The 22,734-nt window shown below is 38.0% G+C and overlaps 2 protein-coding genes across 2 annotated transcripts; both read left to right on the top strand.

Annotated features, from left to right (window-relative positions):
* Positions 1 to 977: 977 nt before the first annotated feature.
* On the top strand, positions 978 to 1,973 carry LOC147422827 (uncharacterized). The gene has a single exon (XM_086502516.1). The coding sequence runs from the start codon at positions 978 to 980 to the stop codon at positions 1,971 to 1,973; it is 996 nt and encodes a 331-aa protein (XP_086358642.1).
* A 14,114-nt stretch (positions 1,974 to 16,087) lies between these two features.
* Positions 16,088 to 22,345, top strand: LOC147422826 (protein WALLS ARE THIN 1-like). The gene is made up of 7 exons (XM_086502500.1): positions 16,088 to 16,692; positions 18,997 to 19,059; positions 19,276 to 19,392; positions 19,480 to 19,771; positions 20,053 to 20,211; positions 21,401 to 21,552; positions 21,935 to 22,345. Exons 1-7 carry the CDS (start codon positions 16,499 to 16,501, stop codon positions 22,164 to 22,166), a joined length of 1,209 nt encoding a protein of 402 aa, XP_086358626.1. The 5' UTR covers positions 16,088 to 16,498; the 3' UTR covers positions 22,167 to 22,345.
* Positions 22,346 to 22,734: the final 389 nt, after the last annotated feature.

Below are 22,734 nucleotides of genomic sequence, written 5' to 3'. Positions count from 1 at the left end.
TCAAGTAAAGTGAAAGAGCAGGAGGTACCAGCTGGAATTTTTTTTGAGAGAGAGAGAGAGAGAGAGAGAGAGAGAGGAGAATATGGTGTGGGGAGAGGGAATCTTATAAGAATTGAATTTCTTAAAAAGTGAGCGAGTATGAGTGAGTAAAACTAGATGATTAAAAAGTCATACTGAAAATCATCATCTCATCATCATCCATGCATGTTTAATCAAATCCTAGTAGGTGCTACGATTTTTCAAAAGGAAACCCAAAGGTGAACCTTTCTACATGCGACGCGCGAAGCAGGGGGAAAAAAGATAATAGAGATAGATCCTCCTCATGTAGAGTGATCGCGGTGAGGTTGCAATCTACATGCAGGGAAGTCATAGTCTCTCTCTCAGTCTCTCTCTCTCTCTCTCTCTCTCTCTCTCTCTCTCTCCATGAGTGTCATGTGTGTAAGAAAGTAGGGACTGGTGGGCTGAATCAGAAACTTGCTCTTCGAGGAAGGCTTTGAGGAAGAGCAGGTCGAACTTCGTGTACATATTATTGGTTGCAAAGTAGAGTAGGAGAGGACATTTCAGCATGAATATAACATGCAATTACCATAGGATATGTAAATTTGGGTCCTTATTTTTGACATTTCTTTTATGTGAAATTTTTTAAATTGAATGAGAGAACCAAATTGTTTATATAAAAAGGATGTATGGTACAACTAGCAAGGAATAAATAAATAAATAAATAAATAAATAAATAAATAAATATATATATATATATATATATATATATATATATATATATATATATATATATATATGGTTTGAAGCCTTTAATATTGGCTAAGACCATGGCTATGCGAGAAAACCAAGATGATATTTCCAAAGCGAAGTCCCAAGTATATACGATGATTTGGAAGAGCCTGAGAAAAAGAAAACTAAAAAAGGTAACTTTGTGCTATTAAATTTAATGTGGCTAAAAAAGAAAAAAAAATATGCATATGAATCTTGTATTGGTTTTTGTGACAGAAACAGAGGACCCAGAGAGTTTGCTTATAGAGCTAATCTATGATAGCAAATCCCTTGAAGATTATGATATCTACTACAAAATGTTTAATACTCCTCTTGATGTCGCAAAAGTATTATCCTTTCATTCATCTTTCCTAGAGGAGCAAGCGTTAGATTATGAGCGGCTGGTGAAAGCAAGAGAGGTAACCTACGTTACAGAAGTTTATGTCCATGCAATAGATCTTATAAAAGATTTCCTGTCAGCAACTTCAAGGCTAAACAAAAAATATGCGGCAATTCCTGAGAATAGCAAACTTATTCTCCTTCATTGTCCAAAGTGCAAGCATAAGTGTGAACTCCTTAAGAGGAATGAGGGCTTTTTAGTGTATTTGTTTTTGATTCGAGACGATGAAGGGGAACTTGAGGAGGAAGAGACTGATAGTGCTATCATTGGAGAGGTCAATGAGGATGTTGAAGTTGAAGAAGAGCTCAACATGTTATCAGAGGAACACGAATCTGAAAAGCTTGATCTTGCAATTATTAGATCAGACACCAAGATCTTTGAGAGCCTAAGTAAGCCTATGGAACACTTACCTGTACCTATTCTTCCTACCTTCCCTCTCAATGAATGTGAGTATGTTCTATTGACGGATGTTCAAAGAGCTTTTAATCTGAGAGAAGATGAAATGTTTGTTATTCTTGCTCAAAGATGGAATTTCAATGTGGGTATTGATGATGAGCCAATTAAATATAAAGACTTTGTGGAGCAAGAATCTACATTCCAAACACTTGAAACATGTTTTAACTCAGCAAAAGCTCTTAGAATATGTTTTAATAAAGCTTTTGAATATTGTGAACCTACTAAAGAGGAGTTTCTCTTGGCACAACAAACTATAAAGGACCCCCACTCTCCAAATGAAAAAGACAATGATGCAGAGTCAAGAGGATCTCAAGTTACCATTCCAATTGTAGAAGACCCACAAGACTAGGAGAAGACCGAGGGATCGATCAACATTTGGAATGAAAAACAACTAGTCTATGATGAAAACATTAGTGTAAGTCTTCTTCACTTATTTTTGTATATCTCTTTAAGCTATTTGTCATTACGAATTAATCTATTTTTCTTTGGTTTGACGGTACAAGCACACAAGGATGACTTTTTGAAGAGACCAGGAGGATCAAGAGAACCTGACTTTAGTAGAGACGCTGCTTTAAAGTTTTATATAGGAAAAATAGCGAGTCCACATCTTATCATATTTCATTCAAAGTATTCCATTAATGCATACATATCAATTTTTGCTTTGAAAACATTGTCAAGGTATCTTAGTGGCTATAAAGTTCCTGCAAATAGCAACAAAGTCATTCTGCTTGAAAGAAATACTACAATTGAAATTTTTGGCTATGCGCATGGTCTCCAAGGATCTTTAGCTGGACATTATCTAACTTACACAGGATATGCACTTTCCATTGGAGAAAAATATCCAAATAGGTTGACACCTGGTGGAAAAAGACATTTTCTATGACACTGTGAGTTTGAAAGATTTCAAGGCCAAGAAAATACATCAAAAAAAGCTTTGGAAGAAGAGGAAGACATGCAAGTACTCGAGAAGTTTATGTAGAAAATATCAAGTGGAAGTGTATAGCTCATGTATCTGCTTACACTTTAATTTTTTGTTGTCTGATTATTAAGAACAACTTTACTATCTCTGGTTCTATTGAGTCTCCATGAATCTAACTTTTGTTGTGCGGTAGAATTCTTCCAACATTGTCGTCTTTGAATTTGCTGGGATATTTTGATTGATTGTGCTTGTTGTCTTTCTTTTGAGAGCTCGTTTTTTTGTTTCTGAAGAATAATCCTTCTATAAAACCAAAAGAAAACCTCTTTGTAACTGTTGGCTCTAGTAGCTCCACCCCCATGTTGTGTATGGCAAAAATAAGCTCCTCGTGCTTGATAATGTGACTTTTCCATTCCTTGTGTGCTCCATATTGAAGGATATCCATATTTTTTTGTAAACCATGGAATATGGTTGTGTAAAATATGTTGTAAACGAGTAGTACATTAGAGTTATACACATGAATAAAATCAATATTTACATAATAGCATGTGTATTGTATATTTATCTCTAAATAAAACTATAAAAAAACAATTCATGTATAAGAGAAAAGCTTCTTGCATGCTTTTGCCAAAAGCTTGAAGTGCAAGTCTTAACTTAATGTTGTCCTCTTGGGTCCATGTTTTTTTGTCAAATATAGAAAAAAATTCATCTAAACATATCCATACCTCTGCTTTACGATTCCTTGCCTCACTCATGTCAACATGATCTTTTACTGCATTATGTAGTAGCTTCCACAAGTTAAATCTAATCGTTGAGTTTGAGACCTTTCCATGGTTTGATAGAAACCTTCGTGCTTTAACACCACCAATTGATGGTTTTGTCGGAACTTCATGTGATGTTGTTGACCTTTTAGAGCATTTTGTGATTTTGACATGACCTCCATGAAGTCCAATGCTAGAAAGGACTTCTTCGATTGTTTGAATACCCTCTTTTGATGCCTTTTCAGGTTTGAGCTTCCATGCAAATTGGATATACAAGTAAATTATTTTCTCTACAATTCTGCACAATGCATGTAATGTATAGACATGTACATGTGATAGTGGAATATTTAGAACAGGTTTGAAGTTTGAATCTTCAAGATCCCTTGTAGGTTTTTGTAATTGGCTTCGTTGATTTACATAATCTGTTGATTTCATGCAATATAAACAAGGATATTTTGAAAGAGCACCCTTCGAGATATTATACATGCATTTCAATGTTTTGAGGTCACCTGCCATGTGCCACTCAACAGAAAAACTGCCAACACCCTTCACTCATAAAAGACCTCCTGATGTTTGTTTTTGAATGATTGTTGGTACTTGGGTTTGATGAAAATCCCAATATAAAATATCATGATCTTTCTTATCAACCTGCAATAACCATCAATCACAGTCACTCATAAGGTTAAATGTGTGATAATAAAATGTTTTGATAAGAAAAATATCACTTAGCATTTTACCTCAAATAATCCAAGCCACCAAATATGATTTTCTCATTGTACACTGAAATCTCTCTCCTTGTCTTCATCTAGGCTACAGTTTGTATGATCAGAAAATTGTTTTGTAAGTGCTCGATTCATGAGTGTGATTGTCATACGTTCTGTCTTTTTATGCTTGAGCATTTCACATTCATCGAGCTTGATCACAAAAATAAGTTTGTTGTTTACTTCTTCGATAAAAATGGACCATTTGTTGTTGAAGATTCTCCAAATCAAAAAATATATTGTTGAACTTGTTGAAGTGCACCCCTCTTTTGTTTGTAGAAAAGTCTCCTTCGATGTGTAGAGGAGGACCCAAAAAGTCTGCAACTTTTGAGTTGAGCATTCTTTTACACGTTTTCATATTAGCAGGAGTAGGCAATACAGATGAAGAGATTTTTTTATCTTTCAATCTATTTTTCACCTCTTTAAACATTTGTGAGTATCCCATTCTACTTATACCACTGTCATCAATGACCTTTTGTATGTTTGAAGTACTTACCTCTGCTTCGTTAATAAACTCATTAATAATATTCTGTTTCACCTTCTTGAATTTGGAAGAATCAATAAGCTCCCGAGCAATAGATGATGAGATCAAAGAGGAATAAGATTTCTGTGCCATGATTGGATCAATATTTTCTTTTTCAGGATGCATCATGTCCCTACAAAGTCAAACAATGCACGTGAAGCATGATATGTAAGAAAAACAAGGAAATTAAATACACTCTGTTAAAGCTTGCAAAAGAAACAAAAATAAATATACTACTTACTTTATGGCTCTAATCCTTCTCTTAAGTCCACCACCTCCAACTTTCAATGTTTCAATATTAGAAACTGTTCGACATCTTTGTCTCAATCCCAAAGCAGTATTCTTTATATGAGATTTTTTCAAATCTCTCTCCAGCTCAGATATAGTTTCGGTGAGAGAATTGACTTTTCGATTGCTCAAATGATGATTTTGAATTAAAACAGCATTTTCTTCAATCAATTTTTGATTCAAAGCAATTACCTGCTTTGATGCCTCCGACAAATGGTAACAGTAACCATAAAGACCTTTTGCTCCATCTCCAGCAAATTGTAAAAGAGATGTTGGATTTCAAAAACTAGGAGTTAAGAATAAGCAAGGATCAATTGGATATATACTCCCATCACACCATAGATCTATATTTTGATGACTTAAACATCTCAGCTGATGTTTCTGATCAGATGTAAGAATACGAGTTTTGTTTCTTTTTTGTAAAGGCTCGTATTCTTCCCCTATATCAATATGAAGATTATATTTAAGTTTGCGTTGAGAACTAGAGGAAGCATCTTGAGCAGAGTTCTCCATTGCAAGAATACAGAAGGAAGAAGATGTTTCATAAGGAAAACACTATTAAAGCTTACGTTTAACTTTTGATTTCCCTCCATTTTTTATTTTTTGTCGCATAAAATTCATTTTACCGCCATGAAGCTTGAAATAATCATGAGAAGGTATAGATATTGATTACTTTTTCAAGAATAAAGAAGGAAAAAATGTTTCGTGAGGAAATTACTATTAAAGCTTATGTTTAACTTTTGATTTCCCGCCTTTTTTATCTTTTGCCGCAAAATTCATTTTATTACCACCCATAAAGCTTGAAAAAATCATGACAAGATTTAGATCTTGATTACTTTTGCACAAAATCTCACAAAGATATACAAACTAAGATATAATTTCATTAACACGTATTTTTATACTTAATTAAAAGTTATACCAAAATATTTATAAAAAAGGACTAAGTGCTCGACTGAGTTGGATATTCTTAGAGGGTCCAAAAGAGACCTCAAAAATCTCCTAATGAGTATAGACACAATAGTTAAAACTCAAAGTGCAATTAATTGATTAAAGAATAGCCTCTTAAGTAAGCTTAGTGCTTTACAATCATTGGCTAGAAAGGTTGGAGCCTCTTGCTATTGGACCATGTCATTATTTATCTCTTCTTAAGTGGCTAGAGGGCTTTCCCATATGGTGCCTCAAGTCGGGCTTACCCTAACACATACTTTTTGCCCTCATTTTTATGTGTTTTTGGAGTTTCCATTGTGGACACAAACCAAATGATTTTGAATGTGTTTCTAAGATATTATGATCAAAGTATTATATGACTTTGGATTTTATTGACTTTCGGATTGTTGATTTAAATGTCAATATGATCCTCAAACTCCTTGCAATGCTTATATTTAATGTTTATCATGTTAAAGTCAACCATGTCTTTTTATAATTTGATTATCATTGTAACATATATGTGAACAATAAATTTTCTATTTTGTTTAGAGTAAACATGATGTGTTATGCATTTGATGTTTTACTCTTTGATCCATAAATTTCTTGTTTATAAAGCAATCATGTTTGTCATTGTAATCATAAAAAATTAGAGAAATTTTACTAAAAATTAACTTTTTTTAAAAAGACACATGTTGAGTATAGAATTGAATTTAGCTATTCATGCTTGAATCTCTAACACTAGGTTTGTGTTTAAGTCATTTAAGTGGCTTGAGCCACAAAACATCTCATTTTATATCACTACTACAGGGTCCATTCTACAATTCCATTAATTAATTAACAACCAAGATTCTCTCCGTCCCATTTTACAAAGCCAAAAGTCCCACCCTTTCCTGTTCCCACGGAGTGCTTTTGCCCTCGTCACTGTTCTGGACGTAGCTCTACTCACCCCCTCAACCTATGCCTTGTTGCGTTCACACTTGCACAAGGGTGCCCCTCCTGCATGAGGTATAGGTGCAACGTCCATGATCCTCCGCTGGCCTGTTCGTCCTCATTGTGCACCGCTTCGTCTTCAAGCGTCTTGCACCTCCCATCTGCACCACACCTCGATTATCCAACATTCATACTGTCCCTGTGAGCCCTCAACCACAACTTGACTATTGTATCTGACTCCAAGCGTCGATCGTCATCATCGCACACTCAGGACATGGACACCTAGATGCAAGACCTTCATCCTGTGCGTCTTGCCTTGCTCTGCGATGCTGCAGTCTACACCTCTTCGCTTGGCGCAGAGCTCCCCCTAGAGAATCACCCCTACGTTCAACCGCATATCTGCGAGGGCTTCAAACTATCACAATAGACCAGCAGTCCTCATTTGCATGACGCATCCACATCACAAAAAAATATCCCTCTCTGTCCGCGATCCTCGCAAATTCACAAACCCCTCTCTCTCTCTCTCTCTCTCTCTCTCTCTCCACGTGCCATCCCCATCCCTTTTCCTCTCAAAACCAGAGAAGCATCTTGCTAGATTCTTATCAAAACAAATGAAAAAGTCGTTTTGGGTGCCTCTTGGCTTTAGAACTGTTTAGTTTTCATGAAACCATGAAGATAAGATATCAATGAGGTTTTATCATATAAAGGAACATTTTAGTATATAAATCACCCCAAAAAATATAAAATATAAAACAATAGAAACTACTAAATTTGTTTTTTAAATTTGATAGCAAACGTATTTTCAAGACTTAAAACAAGTTAATAGTATCTTTTCTAACTATAGTACACGCATAACTTCTTATTGTATCTATGTCCAAGTATATTTCAAAAAAGTTTCGGTATGTTTTAAAGATTTTTAAGGGATCTACACGGGATCTCATAACTTTTGAGCAAATTTTGTTTAATTGTATCTTAAAGATAGCCCTAAAAAAATATTAATTTTATATAAAATTATTTATTTCTTTTTTTTTTAACTCACTATATGTCTTGAGCACAAATTCTTGAAAGATTTTGGTGAAATTTTCTACGATTCATTAATTTTTTTTTTTTTAAACACAAAAGCTACTTATAGCTACTAAAGTGGACTCTAGTGTTAATGTGAGTAGAATGTGTAATTAAAACATATATACCTACAAACAATAAAATATCAAATACTTGTCTAATTCTCTCTTCCTTTCTAAGGTTTGTTTTAGAAAGCTAATAATAATAGCTCTATGTATGGCCCGGGCCGCTTATTGCTTATGAAAACAATGGAGGTAAACAGTGTAAGCCACCATAAAATCATTACACAATCACTATGGAAGCATGGGTTATAATTAAAGAAAGGTGAGGGACAGCTTTCGTTGCAACATTGTGCGTTTTTCAAGTTCAAAAGTTTTTGAGCTGAGAGAAATAAACTTATTGTTGAGGGCTACACAACAAATGTCACCTTTTGCCAACTTTGCCAACATGGGTTCAACAAGAGCACAAGGTGTGTTAACCCCACTTGTAACGCTTTAGGGATTCTTTGTGGTATGTTTTGGCCCCACTATAGTAAGGCTATTCAACAACAGAATCTCATCACTTAGAATATACTGTATATTTTATTTTTCTTGCATAGTGCCTCAACTATGTCCAATCACCATAATCTTTTTATAAGCATTTTGACAAGAACCTCCATGTGATGTTGTGTCGTTTAAAGTGCTTCAAGAGATTGATTGATTGATTAAATGGAAAAGCTACGCTTTCATTAAGTACCCCCTGCTTCGTTTGTATGTTCTAGGAATTTAATATGCCGGGTTCACTTAAAATCATTTTTTTATTTCTACTTTTTTTTTTGTTGCCAAAATCACAATTGTGCGGGGGTGAATATTGTACAAAGTAGCCTCAAGCTCCTAGTGAGCCTTGAGGTGTCGTTCTAACTCACCAACTATTACACCCCTAAGCTAGACAATATCCATGATCACTTACCCATCGAGGCGGAGAGAATCGTCCGACTCCACTCGTCTGAGTTCTTCTTTTTTTCAAGGGCAAAAATCATTTTTCAAATTTCTTGGATGTTCTTGTTGAAGATAGCTATCAAGTAATCATTTTCAAACACTCTACGTTTCTTGGACTTCCAAACCATATGATAATGATTAAGAACTTTCCTTTCCACTTGTTCCAAAATTGTCCAAACGACAAAAGGCCTAGTGGGAAAATTATGTTAATGGATACAGAAGACTTGAAAGATCCAACGACCTACTTTTGGGAGGCAAAAGGAATGAAGAACCAATCCATCCTGATCTGCACACAAATTGTCCACTTCTGCTACTTCAAACAAATGTGGAAGGCTAGGAACCAGCGGATCTCTGAAAAAGACCACTTAATGACCAGCTTTCAAAGAGATTACTCAAGAAAGAAGGGAAGTGATCATCACTATTAGAAAACATAAGAACTATGAAAATTGTAGTCAAGGGATCTTTGCCCTCTTGTGTGTGGCTCCCAACAAGCGCCAAATTGTAACTCTTTAAGCAAACTACCATATTTTAGAGATTGTGTAGCCCCATATCGTATCTCTGGTCCCTTGAGGCACCCTTAGTGCTTGAGGATAATTGTGCCTTTCTTTCTAGGCTAATACCTTGTAATGCCAAAGCATTTCAAGGAACTAATTATGAGAACTTGTTCATTAATAATCATTTTTTGACAAATTTTTTAACACAACTCTTGCTCATATAACACCATATTAATGAATTTGGGATTTTCTCAATTCCCACTTTCAACAACAGCTTAAGATATGACCTCATGATCAAATCTTAGCCAAAGTTTTGAGAGCATGGCTTTGAAGATCTTTGCAAGTACTACCTTGTAGAAGTCTTTGGCCTCAAAAGATAGTTTGAGATCTATCTATATATCCAAATCTTCAAGACACTGTCTACAGTCTCAAACTCTCTAATATGGTGTTATATCTTCTATCCTTCACTTTTAGGAAATTTTTCAAACCATGATTGAAATGCTTAATCTTATTCCCGTACCTTTGTAAATTTAACTTAAATTTCTTGTTTAAATTGCCTCCTTGCCAAAACTACATGGTACATTTACCTTGAGTATTTATCTGTGCAATACATGAGGTGTAAGATATCGGGATGTTCACTCTATATAAATCTACCATATTTTTTGCATTCAAGGGTATTACTAAAGTTCCTTCGTGTGAAATTTTCATCATTATAGCACATCCTTCTTCTATTCATTTTGCAAAAAGAAATTATAGTTCCTTGAATCATACCCATCCATAAATTACAAAGTAATAACTCTTGGAGTTTTTTTTTTTAATACCAAACTCACAATTGTGAGTGATTGTATTATAATGTCAAAAAATTACAAAACAACCTCAAGCTTAGCCGAGCCTTGAGAGATAGAAGGTTACATCAAAGCTTAGTCAAAAGTACCTGGTAGAGTACCGTTACCAAACCCCCTTACCTTTACAAGGCACCGCTCTATCAAGGGTCGCCCTACGCCAATCATCTGAATTATACCTTTTACGTACTACATATATTGGCCCCTTACGTTCTTGTACAATCCCTGAGAAGCTAGCCACAGAGAGGTCACTATGAAAGACACAGCAATTCCCGACCTTCCAAATATTACTGAAGAAACAATATCTGACAATTTGAGTACATATTAGGAGTGCAAAACTTCGAAACTATTTCCCACAAAGGCACAAATCCTTGTTGAAAAATCCTATCTTCCACGTTCTTTGTATCCATCTGTACATCTTTCCTATGCCACAGAACAAGGTAGCCCTGCCACAACCGCCACGCTCTCCAACCAACAAATCTAGGCCAACCTGCATACATCCAAGGTAGACAATGTTGCAAATGAGAGCGCCATCCAACACCAGATGCATCAAAACCATTGCGAGAACGGGCCAAGAGGTGGGCCTCACCCCATCGAATGGTGTGCCATGGTGCCACCATTGGGGCCATCTCCTGCCACGATTTCGCACCCACCCATGACACGAACAGAAAAACCGGGCCACCCTTTTCCACTACAAGAGATGGGGGAGGGGTGACAACACTCAGAGGTACAAAAATAAGGGGGAGGAGCATGAGAGGCATGGAAAAAACGAGGGAGTAGCAGTCGTGTATCCACCACCAAGGCGAGCCATGTCCCTTCGATAGTTAAGCCAGCTCCTCGATTCGCCACCTGATACTCCATTGCCCACCAACGAAGGCCACACCCTGCCGCAGTAAGCCCCTGGATCTCCTTACCACAACTCCTCGCAAGCTGCATGAGCTTCCCCTACCTGTAGACCTCTCAATCCTTGCAACCCTATAGTATATGATATTTCTCTTATGGAGAGGATTAATATTAACTACAAAAGAATACAATCGGCCTAAAGCACAACAATACAACATACTGGATATTTGTGCATATGAAAAGAATATTACATCACTTGTTGGTAATCATTTAAATTGTTTAAAATCTTAATTTTGTAGTTAATTCAGCTACATGCTAATATAACAATCTAATATGAAGCTGGACTTTAAACATTGTATTGTCGTGTCCATGGTTTTGACTAGGTTTACAACGCATACAGATATCGATAACCATTGATCCCTTTTCTCCTGTCTTCATTCAAATATGCTTCAAGCAGGCACCTAAAACGGCTTTTTCATTTGTTTTGATAAGAATCTAGCAAGATGCTTCTCTTGCTTTGAGAGGAAAAGGGATGGGGATGACACGTGGAGAGAGAGAGAGAGAGAGAGAGGTTTGTGAATTTGCGAGGATCGTGGAAAAAGAGGGATATTTTTCTTGTGATGTGGATGCGTCATGCAAATGAGGACTGCTGGTCTATTGTGATAGTTTGAAGCCCTCGCAGATATGCGGCTAAACGGAGGGGTGATTCTCTAGGGGGAGCTCTACGCCAAGCGAAGAGGTGCAGACTGCAGCATCGCAGAGCAAGGCAAGACGCACAGGATGAAGGTCTTGCAGCTGGGTGTCCATCTCCTGAGTTTGCGATGACGACGATTGACGCTTGGAGTCAGATACAATAGTCAAGTTGTGGTTGAGGGCTCACAGGGGCAGTATAAATGTTGGATAATCGAGGTGTGGTGCAGATGGGAGGTGCAAGACGCTTGAAGACGAAGCAGTGCACAGTGAGGACGAACATGCCAGCGGAGGATCATGGACGCTGCACCTGTACCTCATGCAGGAGGGGCACGCTTGTGCAAGAGTGAACGCAACGAGGCGTAGGTTGAGGGGGTGAGTAGAGCTACGTCCAGAACAGTGACGAGGGCAGAAGCACTCCGTGGGAACAGGAAAGGGTGGGACTTTTGGCTTTGTAAAATGGGACGGAGAGAATCTTGGCTGTTAATTAATTAATGGAATTGTAGAATCGACCGAGTCGTAGTGATATAAGCTTGGTTTTTATCTTAGCATATATCCTAGTAATATGTTTAATGCCCATGAAGTAATGTTTCACGCTCATTTATGGACTGAAAAACATGAATGTCAAGTACGGGGTGCCCAATCAATTTAAATCAAAAAATACAAAGAGTCAAAGGAGATACGATGCAAGGAATTGGGCAATGCGGCAGTCACACAGATGGGCGTGCGGGCATGGCGACGAAGAGTCTAACACAAGACGCGCAAGGAGACACACAAAGATTGAGGGCTGTGGGTAGAGCAGAAGGAGTTGATGCATAGAGAGACTTGGACCGCCCCTACTTGCAAGCTTTTTTATTGCATGGGTTGCTTGGAGCAGATCGATGTGGCTGCGTGGTTGGTTACGGGAGACTATCGTAAGTTTCTCTCTTTGAGGGTGATGGGTTCGAGTCGAATTCGCCCTTTCCCTTTTATAAGGATACGACTGAGGAGCAATCTTCTGAGTGTTAAGAAGTGAGATCTTGAGTAAAATGGAGAACGAGCCAGTAGGTAAAAGCCTTGAAAAGTGCCAACTTGATCATGCAAAGTAATTTTTAGTCAATATGGTAACTTAACACATTAATTATGTGTGTCATATAAGAACGCACAAACATTTAGAACACAAAGTTGCCTTTAGGTTGGACCAAAAGCTTGAATCACAACATACACTCACACTTAATGACTGATTCACATGAACTAAAATTTGGACAATTTTTTCTTTTTGCTAGAAAATCCAAGCATTGTCCTCTCTTATTGTCTTTTATAAAATAAAAATACTAAATTAAGTGCAAATGGCTTTAGGTTGGTCTCTAGCTTTCCAAGTATCATGTTACTTTAGTGGAAACATTATGCACGCGCTTTGCTTGTGATCTACTCGATATATTGTTTAGGTATGAACACATCTTCAACAAAACTAGTGATCCACCTTTTTTGCCAAAAGTTGGTGTTTAAGTTCATGAGTATCAAGTTTAGTACCAAACATTCTATTTAATGTAGGTTGCTTTCATGGAGAAACTATGCACACGTAATGTTGGTGGTTCTCTCAATATGTACCATGAAAGGTAGGTGTAAATTGTATGTTTTTTTTTGGGGGGGGGGGGGGGGGGGGGGGGGGTGTTACTATTGCACAATGATTTCTTGGAATTTATGATTTTTTTCCTCAATTTTGTCATTAGGAAGTCTTTAAAAAAAAAAAACACTCTCTCTTGAGCTTGAATTGCATTAATTCAAAATAATATATGTATAAAAAACCCTAGCATATCCTTTGCACTGGGTCATCCAACATACACAAAGAAGTCAGTTCAATGGACCCAAAGCCCCTTGAGGGATTTGAGACCATTGAGCTTAAACTTACCCTTAATCCATGTTATACAAATTCTCATGGTCTCCCTATATAAATGTCAAGGTCATATCTTTTTTTTTTTTTTTTGGGGACAAGCAGCTTCCTTCTGCTTGAGAAAAATACATCCACAAGTTTCCAACACTAGTTCTGCATGCAATCTTTTGTTCTTTTTCAAGAATAGTTGTCCTTTCTTAGAAACCCATATGGCTTTGAGGACAATATCTCTAATATTAGAAAGTCTATTTCTTGAGTACATTGTAAAAAATTTCGATGCTTCCAAATATGACATTCCACGACGCGGGTGGCAAAATATCTATTTTTCAAACGTATCCAAGAGGATTATATGATTCCACAAGAGAAATCTCAAAGAAGGCTTGCTCTTTACACATACCAATCGATCTATTATATAGTACACTCTACATACATGATGGTCATGGACACTAGACCACCACATGGAAAATGTTTAGCTCGAGGGTTATGTAGGAAGAATGTGCGAGAGCCTTAAAATTAGAAGTCTACAACACTCTTCCAATGCGGTCTTACTTTTAAAGAGAAGGGTTAAAAAATGATACCCTTCAAAAGAATTATATATGAAAAATTAGTTGAATGCCCTTCCAATTTGTTAGAAAAGAGGCGTTCAAAGTGAAAGGACAGTCACCCTTCAAATTCTAGGGCTGAATGTGCCTATTGCATCGAATCAACTTGAATTTACAAAGGTGTCCAATTTCTAAAAATCTTGGGAAATTTTGATTTGAACCACATGAAAATTTACATATAAGGGTGTTTATGGTGTGTTTTTAAATCTAAGAAAGATCACATTTTTGTTTACAGTGAAGTATTGAGAGGGCCTCCTTCAATACAGTGTAAGATGTTTCATACAACATACGCACGCGTGTGTGTGTGTGTGTGTGTGTGAGAGAGAGAGAGAGAGAGAGAATATGTTTGTTTTCAAGCACACACATAAATACATGTATATGTGTTTGTCAACATACATGCCCACATAGATAGACACATCTCGGGACACATACATACATAGATACATACGTGTAATTGTACCTACACACATACACACACAAAGATATATGTGTATGTTGGATGTAGATGCATGTGTAGTATGTAGATTTTCTTGTGTATAATGTATGCATCTATTACATGCATGTTTGATGTGGATTCATGTGTAGTACGTAGATTTTCTTGTGTGTAAAATATGCATACTTGCACACGCACATACAAGTAACCATGTTTTGTGTGATTATACACACGCATACCTATTTGTGAATGCATGTGTACACACACACACACACACGCATGCACGCACGCACGCATTCACAGGGTGCTCTATAGTGAAAATAAGAGAAAATGGCAAAAATGTTCTTTGTGAAATGTAGGCTAGTGCTTCTCATGAAGAAAAATGAGTTTTTGGGTACAAGATCCTGTGCACATGCTCATGTCATTGTACAATAGGTGATCTCTCTAAACGAGATCGCAAATACAACATGTAGTAGCAATGATGTTTTCAAAAAAGAAGGTGATAAGTTGTATTCACTTATATAGCAGTGTGGCAACCATCTTCTTTCTCCATGTTTATAAATAGCAAGGTCAAAGTTAATGATGAAGTGGAGGTAAGTGCAATGATAGGGGTGCATGACGAGGCTAACAATCTTGAAGATGGTCCTATGCTGGGCTTTGGTGTTGAGAATAATTATGTAAAGGTGTGGACCTATATAAATGTACATATAGAAAGAAAAGGAAGGGGATTTGGTTGCGTTTTCTTATTTTCCTTTTTAATTTGGAGTTTTTCTTTGGGGTGTGTGCGCACTATCTCACTCGAGGTTTTTTCTTGGAGGGATCAACGGCCTCAAATCACTAGGTGATATGCATCCTTAGATTCTCCTAAGGGGGGCAACATGACATCTCTCTCTTGCGGTCGCAAGGCCTTCATGACCCCGTATCACATGTTCATTTGGGCATGGTGTGTGTACGCTAACCTAGTTTCCTCTCTAAATCCGTAGTTTACTTGATGATTTGATGGTGGAGATCAAGCTTCCATTACATCACTTAATTTGGCCCTAGATCCCCCCGTGAGGGACCCCATGTGAGATAGTGACTAGGGAGGATGTGAAAGTGGGGAATTGGGAATCAACAAGAATGTGAGAGGAAAGGAGAAGAGTGATGTCCTTGTCGTCGTAGTCGTCGTCGTCGTGTGTGAGTGTGAGAGAGCGAAAGAGAGAGCGCTTTAGGCTTTAGGCTTTGGTTGTGTGTACAGTGGGTGTTTTGAGGAGGGGGGCAAAAAGGGGGCGACAAAATATAAAATGCGTAAAAGGGATAAGAGAGAGGACTCAGAGGCTCAGAGGAGGGAGGGGGGCCGGGGCTGGGTGGGCGGGGAGTGTGGTGGTGGGCGCCCAAATGGCCTCGCGTGCAACACCAATCATGACAATCAACTGTAAGATTATTCCGTTGGCCACTAAAGCCTCTCTCTCTCTCTCTCTCTCTCTCTAGTCTCTGCTTTTGCACTGTGTTTTGTTTTTGTGTATGTGGGGTTCTGAGCCTCTGTCTGTGACTCTGTGTGTGTGCGTGCCGCTCAGCTGCGTTTTTATGTTGGAGTGTCTGCCTTTGTGCGGGCGGGAACAGCTGGTCCTGCCTGCAAAGGCAAGCCCAGGCTGCGCTTTAAGACCCCCCCCTCCTCTCATGCGTCCACCCAACTCTCTCTCTCTCTTGTGTAATTGCTGCAGCTGCTCCCACACTTCAATCGAGAGATTGCGCGCACTTAAATTGTGAGGGCAGGGGAGGGATCAGAGAGAGCCTAGCTACTACTCTAGCAGCGTGACTCTGTCTTGTGGTAGCGACGTCGGAGCTGTGCCGAGAGAGAGAGAGAGAGAGAGAGAGAGAGAGAGAGAGAGAGAGAGAGAGGTCAACGAGCTGGTGTATTATAGATAGCTAGCTAGAGAGAGTGTGTCTATTAGAGTAGTACTGTCTTAACGATGGCGTCGTCGTCAACGTGGGTGGCGGTGGCGCTGCTGCACGTAGCACTGCTGATGGTGCAATTGGGCATGTCTGGGTACCAGATCATAACGCGGGTGGCACTGACTGGCGGCATGAATCTCTTCACCTTCGCCGTCTACCGCGGCGCCATCGGCCTCTGCTTCCTCATCCCCGCCGCCTTCTTCCTCGAGAGGTTTGTCTCCCCCCTCTCTTCTCGAGAATCACGTCTTGAGTTCAACACTGGACGAATACGTCTTTCATGCTACGTCTCGTCTCGTTTCTCTCTCTCTCTCTCTCTCTCTCTCTCTCGTCTAAAAACTCTTCCTCTCGTATACCACGTCTTAAGTTCAAACCTCGAAACGTCTCCTCTTCCTCTCCCGCACCACGTCTTGAGTTCAAGCCATGAACATAGATCTATGCCTCCCTCTCTCAACCTTTCCCACTAAACCTTCTTCCATGCACCTTAGAAGCCTTTGTTGGCATTTAAAAATAAGCCTTGCTCAAGAAGAATTTAGTGAATAGAATAGTTTTTTTAATTTTTTTTCTTATATTTATTAGGCCTACCCTTCCATGTGAAGCATAAAATATTTCGTATATTTATTAGACCTACCCTTGTATTTGAAGCGTGGAATTTCCAAAATAAGTCCTTACATTTCGTTTAAGAGCCTTATTCGACTTTTTTTTTTCTTGTTTAGAATGTCAATGCGGGTCTCCACCTTGCTTGGAAACAACTTTTCCCATTTTATGATACTGCCATTGAGAAATTTCATGTCTATTTCTTGCAATAAATTGATTTTTGCCTTTGTTGGCTTTTAACGTGGTGGTCACGCAAGGCTTAGTTATGAGTTATTTGAACTGATAACAAGCTTTATTCTTACTTTGCCTTGTTGTGAAGTTTAAGGCATAGTTGGGAGGTCGAATGAATAACTAAACCTTGCATAACCATGCACTAGGCTTAGTTATTCATTTAACGAGTATTGCCATTCGCCTTTGGCACACCCCCTCTCTCTCTCTCTCTCTCTCGCTCCCCTTCATCTCACTTGGCGTTTAGCTTTCATTTCGCAGAGAAAGACACGTGTAAAGGGCTATGTACTCCGCCATATTATGTTAGTAGATACTATTCTGGGCATCAAGGTTTAGCAAGAAGATAGTTAGACATACATTTGATATTTTATTATTGGTGATGTTGTCAAATAAAAAATTGAAATCTCTTTGTTTTTAATTTGTCAAGAGATCTTCTCATTTCATAGCGTTACATTACTTAACTTTTTTCCATTTTATCGCTTTAGACTGCGAACGTGAACCTAAAGCTTGTTTAGTTAGACATGCGTCCTTCCGTTAGAGGACCACATTGACTTCCTTTACATTTTGTTTTGAAATGCCTATGAGAAGCTTCACCTTGTTATATAAGGCTATAGTCACGCAAGACTTAGTTATCAGTTATAGATAACTAAGCCAACTATGTCCAGACAAAGCATTAAATGAATAACTAAGCCTCTTGCATGGTCAACGAAAGGCTTAGTTACTCATTCATCCTCCCAACTAAGCCTTGAACTTCACAACTATGCCAAAATGGACATAGTTACAAAGGGTGGACATAGTTATTCATTTAGTGCTTCTTTTTGCGTGTGATTATGAATGAGGCTTAGTTACTTGTTCAAATAATTGATAACTAAGCCTCCTCTGACCATAGCCTAATGCATTGTTAGCTTTTTATTAGTAATTGTACTATACACACACCAAGCTTGCCTGAAACTGGTGGGAGAAGGCAAATTAGTTTTCTAAACTAGCATGCAAATTTTGAGTCCCTAGCTTTTTTTTTTTTCACTTTTCTAACAAAATGATAGCATCAAACCAAATCTTTGCTTGTTTTGAAGACATGAGCAAACCAAATAGGGTGAGGAAAGCTAACGTTGTGAGTTTGTGGCATTAAGCTCTGTACAAAATTCATACGTCTGGCATGCAAGACCCTTAGGGAACCTCTAATTACAAAGCGCACGGCATAGCTTCCTTTTCTAGAATGATTAATTGATTCATGTGATCATGTGGAAGGCTTTATTGCAAAGATTAACACTTGCATGTTCTTGTACATTCTTGAAGCAAAACATGTTTGAGTATGGAACATCTAGCTCTATTTATGACAGCTAGGTCAATGTAAGAACTAATTAATTTGTAGAATCTCTATGGTGGGGCAAACGCGTTGTGGAAACTCAATATGCAAACTAGATCGTATCTGATCAAGGATTAAAGATTTTTTAGTGAATGCTAGCAACTCTTATGTGAATACAAATAAAAAGCCAGACAATTGAATGCAACACTACATATGGCAAGGTTTCAACCTAATTTTGGCATATCAAACTCTCTCTCTCTCTCTCACTCAATCAATGTCTTCTTGTGGGTAATGTTTTATTGGCCATGACAACTATTCATTTTCACCACACTACTCAACAGTTGGTTCATTGACTATTTATGACTAATGATAGTATGCTCTTCGCAGGAACCAACGACCACCTTTGACATGGGCTTTGGTGGGGCACTTCTTTCTTCTTGGTCTTACTGGGTACAAATTCTAATAATATACTCACTAGAGGCTAAGCACAATCAAGCAAGATGCATACACGTGTGTGTGTGTGTACGCATGTGCGTGTAAATGTGCGTATTATGTGTGTACTTCTTCCTTGATTGTGTTCCCTCACTTGTCAGTATTTAGACTTTCTTCTTTGCCACAAGAACTTAAGAATGTAAGGTTTATTTACTCAAAATTATATGGTACCAGGGTTTTTTTTAGCCAAGCGTTCTTCCTAGAGGGCTTGACATACACCTCGCCAACATTTGCTGCTGCTATTCAAAACTCAATTCCTGCCATGACCTTTGTCATTGCTGCAGCTTTTGGGTAAATTTCTCTCTTCACAATATATAGAGTTTACACTTCTGTTACAAGAAATAACTAATTGTGATTGTTCTCTTGGTATAATTTAAGACAAGAGAGGGTTCATATCAAGAGGATGGATGGACAAGCCAAGGTCGTTGGCACTGTGTTGTGCGTTATAGGTGCCACCGTTATGGTCTTCTATAAGGGACCGGCAGTTGTCAAGCTAGAGCAAAGTATGAGCGCTCCTCATGATTCTCCAACTCCTCTTTTGGGCATTCTTGAGCTCTCCGTCCATCCCATGGGAACATTTTTCCCCTTGACTGAAAGCAAAAGTTATCAAATTGGCGCCTTTTACCTCATGGGGATGTGTATCGCCTTCTCCTTTTGGCTTGTAATGCAGGTCGGTCGGTCGGTCTCTCTCTCTCTCTCTCTCTCTCTTAGGGAGGCACCGCATACGTAGCTAGGTACGATTGGGGGCAGGGGGCACTGCATACGTAGCTAGGTACGATTGGGGCAGGGGGCCGCCGTACCTAGCTAGGTATGTGGTGCCTCTCGAGCAGAAGCTCATGATGTTAAATCTTTTGGGGATTATTTTACTATTAAATTTGTCTCTCTTACAATGAATTCAATTATAAGTATTGAGGTTTATAAAATTGGTGCCATGTGTTGTTTTCTTTGCAGAGCCCAGTGATGAAACAATACCCAGCTCGCCTTTCTGTGACAGCATTTACAAGCTTCTTTGGCACATTACAGTTACTCATTCTAGCGCTTTGTAAAGAAAGAAATGTGTCTAGTTGGATCGTACCATGGGGATCTCAACTTTTGGCTGTACTTTATGCTGTAAGTGTGTTCATGTGGCTTCTAGCTTGTTTTCATTAAGTTAGGATTTTAAACCATGAGTTAGAGGGGTAAGGATATATTCACACATGTATTATGATGCTCAAGGCAAGTCTTCATCATGCACATTGGATTAGATTTTTTTTTTTCCCATTTAGAGGTTAAATTGTCAAACATAAATCACAACCCTTTTTTTCCAATGTGATACTTCTCATCAGCTAGTTTTACAGAATTGCGCTTACACAGCCACACTCGCATGTCACAAAGGTTGAACTATAACGGATGGACTTATAGCCGTATTTAGAAGTTCAATTCTCAAACATAAATCACAATCCTATCTATTGACATACGACAAATCCTCTCCTCATAATGCATAATATCAGGGCTACAAAAATACATTTTTCCTAACCGAAGAAAATAAGGGTCAACTTGAAATTCTCCTCAAAATTTGATACTTTTGCTGATAATTACACTAAAACTTGTGAAAGTTTCTCGGTTTTCTTTAAGGCAAGCTCAAAATCTAACCGGGATTTTAGGATTTAAACCGGTTAAAATACACTAGACCCCGGTTTTTTTCTAAAACTGATGCACATGTTTTCCCATTAGAAGTTAAAATGGACATGTCACATATCATCGACAATGCAAGTTCAAATGCATTCCCAAAACACTTCATAGTCTACAAACCTGCAAAAAATCACAATCCTTCCTTTTGACATTTTGCTTTCAATGGACAAACTTGTTATGCAAAATTTCAACAAGAAATATGGAAGTTTAAATGATTTTGTAAACCACTTCAAAACCTACGGACCTATGTTAAACTGTCAAACATCCCATCGTTTGACAATTTGCTTTTGATGGACCTAAAAAGCATACCTATTATTTTCACTTTAATATTGCCTTTTTTTTTTTTTTTTTTTTGCAGTGGCCCCAAATAACTTGTTATGTGGAATCTCAATAGGGAAAATGAAAATTCAAATAAATTTCCAAAACCTACCAATATCTTTGAATCTATCAAAAAACTCAAAAAATGTAAGGGAACTATGCAGCTTTTTTGTTTTTGGCAAAAGAACATCCTATACAAGGCTTGTACACAATTATTAATAAACACTAGAGTAAGCATTTCACTAGAAGATGAGCATTTGAAACACCAAAATGAGATTTAATTCTCACTTACTTTGTTGCATTTTTCTAGGGAATTGTTGTATCATGCTTGGTCTTTACACTTCAAATGTGGTGTGTACAAAAAGGCGGCGCTGTTTTGACCGCTGTTTACCAGCCTGCACAAACCATCATCGTGGCATTCCTCACTTTTGCTTTTCTGAAAGAAAACTTTTACCTTGGAAGGTAAGAATTTTTTTATTGCCACATATCCTTTATGATCTATTTTTATTGCAGAATAATTTTGGCACCAAAGGCATTAAGTTGAGGGTTGAGCCCAGTACCTTGCTATTTACTTGCTCTCAGTGCCTCAACTAAGAGCAAAGTATATAGCAAGTTGTACTTGCTCTTGATTCCAAGGTGTTATATACTTGCTCTTGCCCGATGGTACGCGGCCCTTGCCTGACCATGTGGTAACATGGCTAATATTTGGAAGGGATAAGCACCTCCCCCTGTTGGCCCTCTGGTGTGTGGAAAAAAAAGAGACCAAGTACATGGTATTAAATGGGGTTTTGTATAGCTTCCTTGCCCTCACACCTAATTCTCTTATGGTGATGCTACTTTACAGCTTGATTGGTGGCTTGCTCATCATAGGAGGCCTCTACCTTGTAACTTGGGGCCAAGGCAAAGAAAGAAAGCTCGCAGTAGATTTAATCCCGACAAGTGTGCCGCCATGTATTGATTCTAGCAAAGCACACATCACACAAATTTTCCTTGATAATGGAAGTGTAGAACCAGCACTCACAGAGCCCCTCCTTGAAGACAAAACTTCAAAGCCAACATCCAATCCTGCATATTAGCATAACACATTCTCAATCTATTGGTACAATTGCATGCAAATTCACACACCAACAACATGGATTTGCTCAGATACAGAAAATCCACAATTACAAATTTTGAATCCATAATTACAAATTCTTATTTTGTAATGGTTTTGTCCAACCCGATATCAATTAGAAGTACCAAAAGTTCACTTTTACAGACGCAATTTTTGGAGCTAAAACGTTGATGCTTTTATCATTTGGATGAACCATATCTAAAGAACATAAGTAAATTTTTTCATGAAAGATTTTATTCTTGTGGAAACCTGAGCTTCATTTTTTATGCAATGGGTCGAAACATAATTAGGCTTTTGGACTCCAAGTTTTGCGTTACTTGGACTCCTAGAGTACCACCCTATTTATGGAAGTTTTTCTATGGCCATTTGCTAGACGTAATAATGTTTCTCTAAACATTTAAAAAAAAAATTTAAATACCAAATCTCACATTATGTGAGAGCATATATTAAGAAAAATAACCATGTACAACCATAACCCCATGTAGACTAGGGAGCCCACAGGGTCCCATGAGGTCACCTTCAAATACCAC

The sequence above is a fragment of the Adiantum capillus-veneris genome, chromosome 27, assembly GCF_014529385.1.
Source record: "Adiantum capillus-veneris isolate H3 chromosome 27, ASM1452938v2, whole genome shotgun sequence".
NCBI classification, from domain to species: Eukaryota; Viridiplantae; Streptophyta; class Polypodiopsida; order Polypodiales; family Pteridaceae; genus Adiantum; species Adiantum capillus-veneris.
Note: the sequence above shows the minus strand (reverse complement) of the source record. Positions and strands in the feature narration are given on the sequence as shown.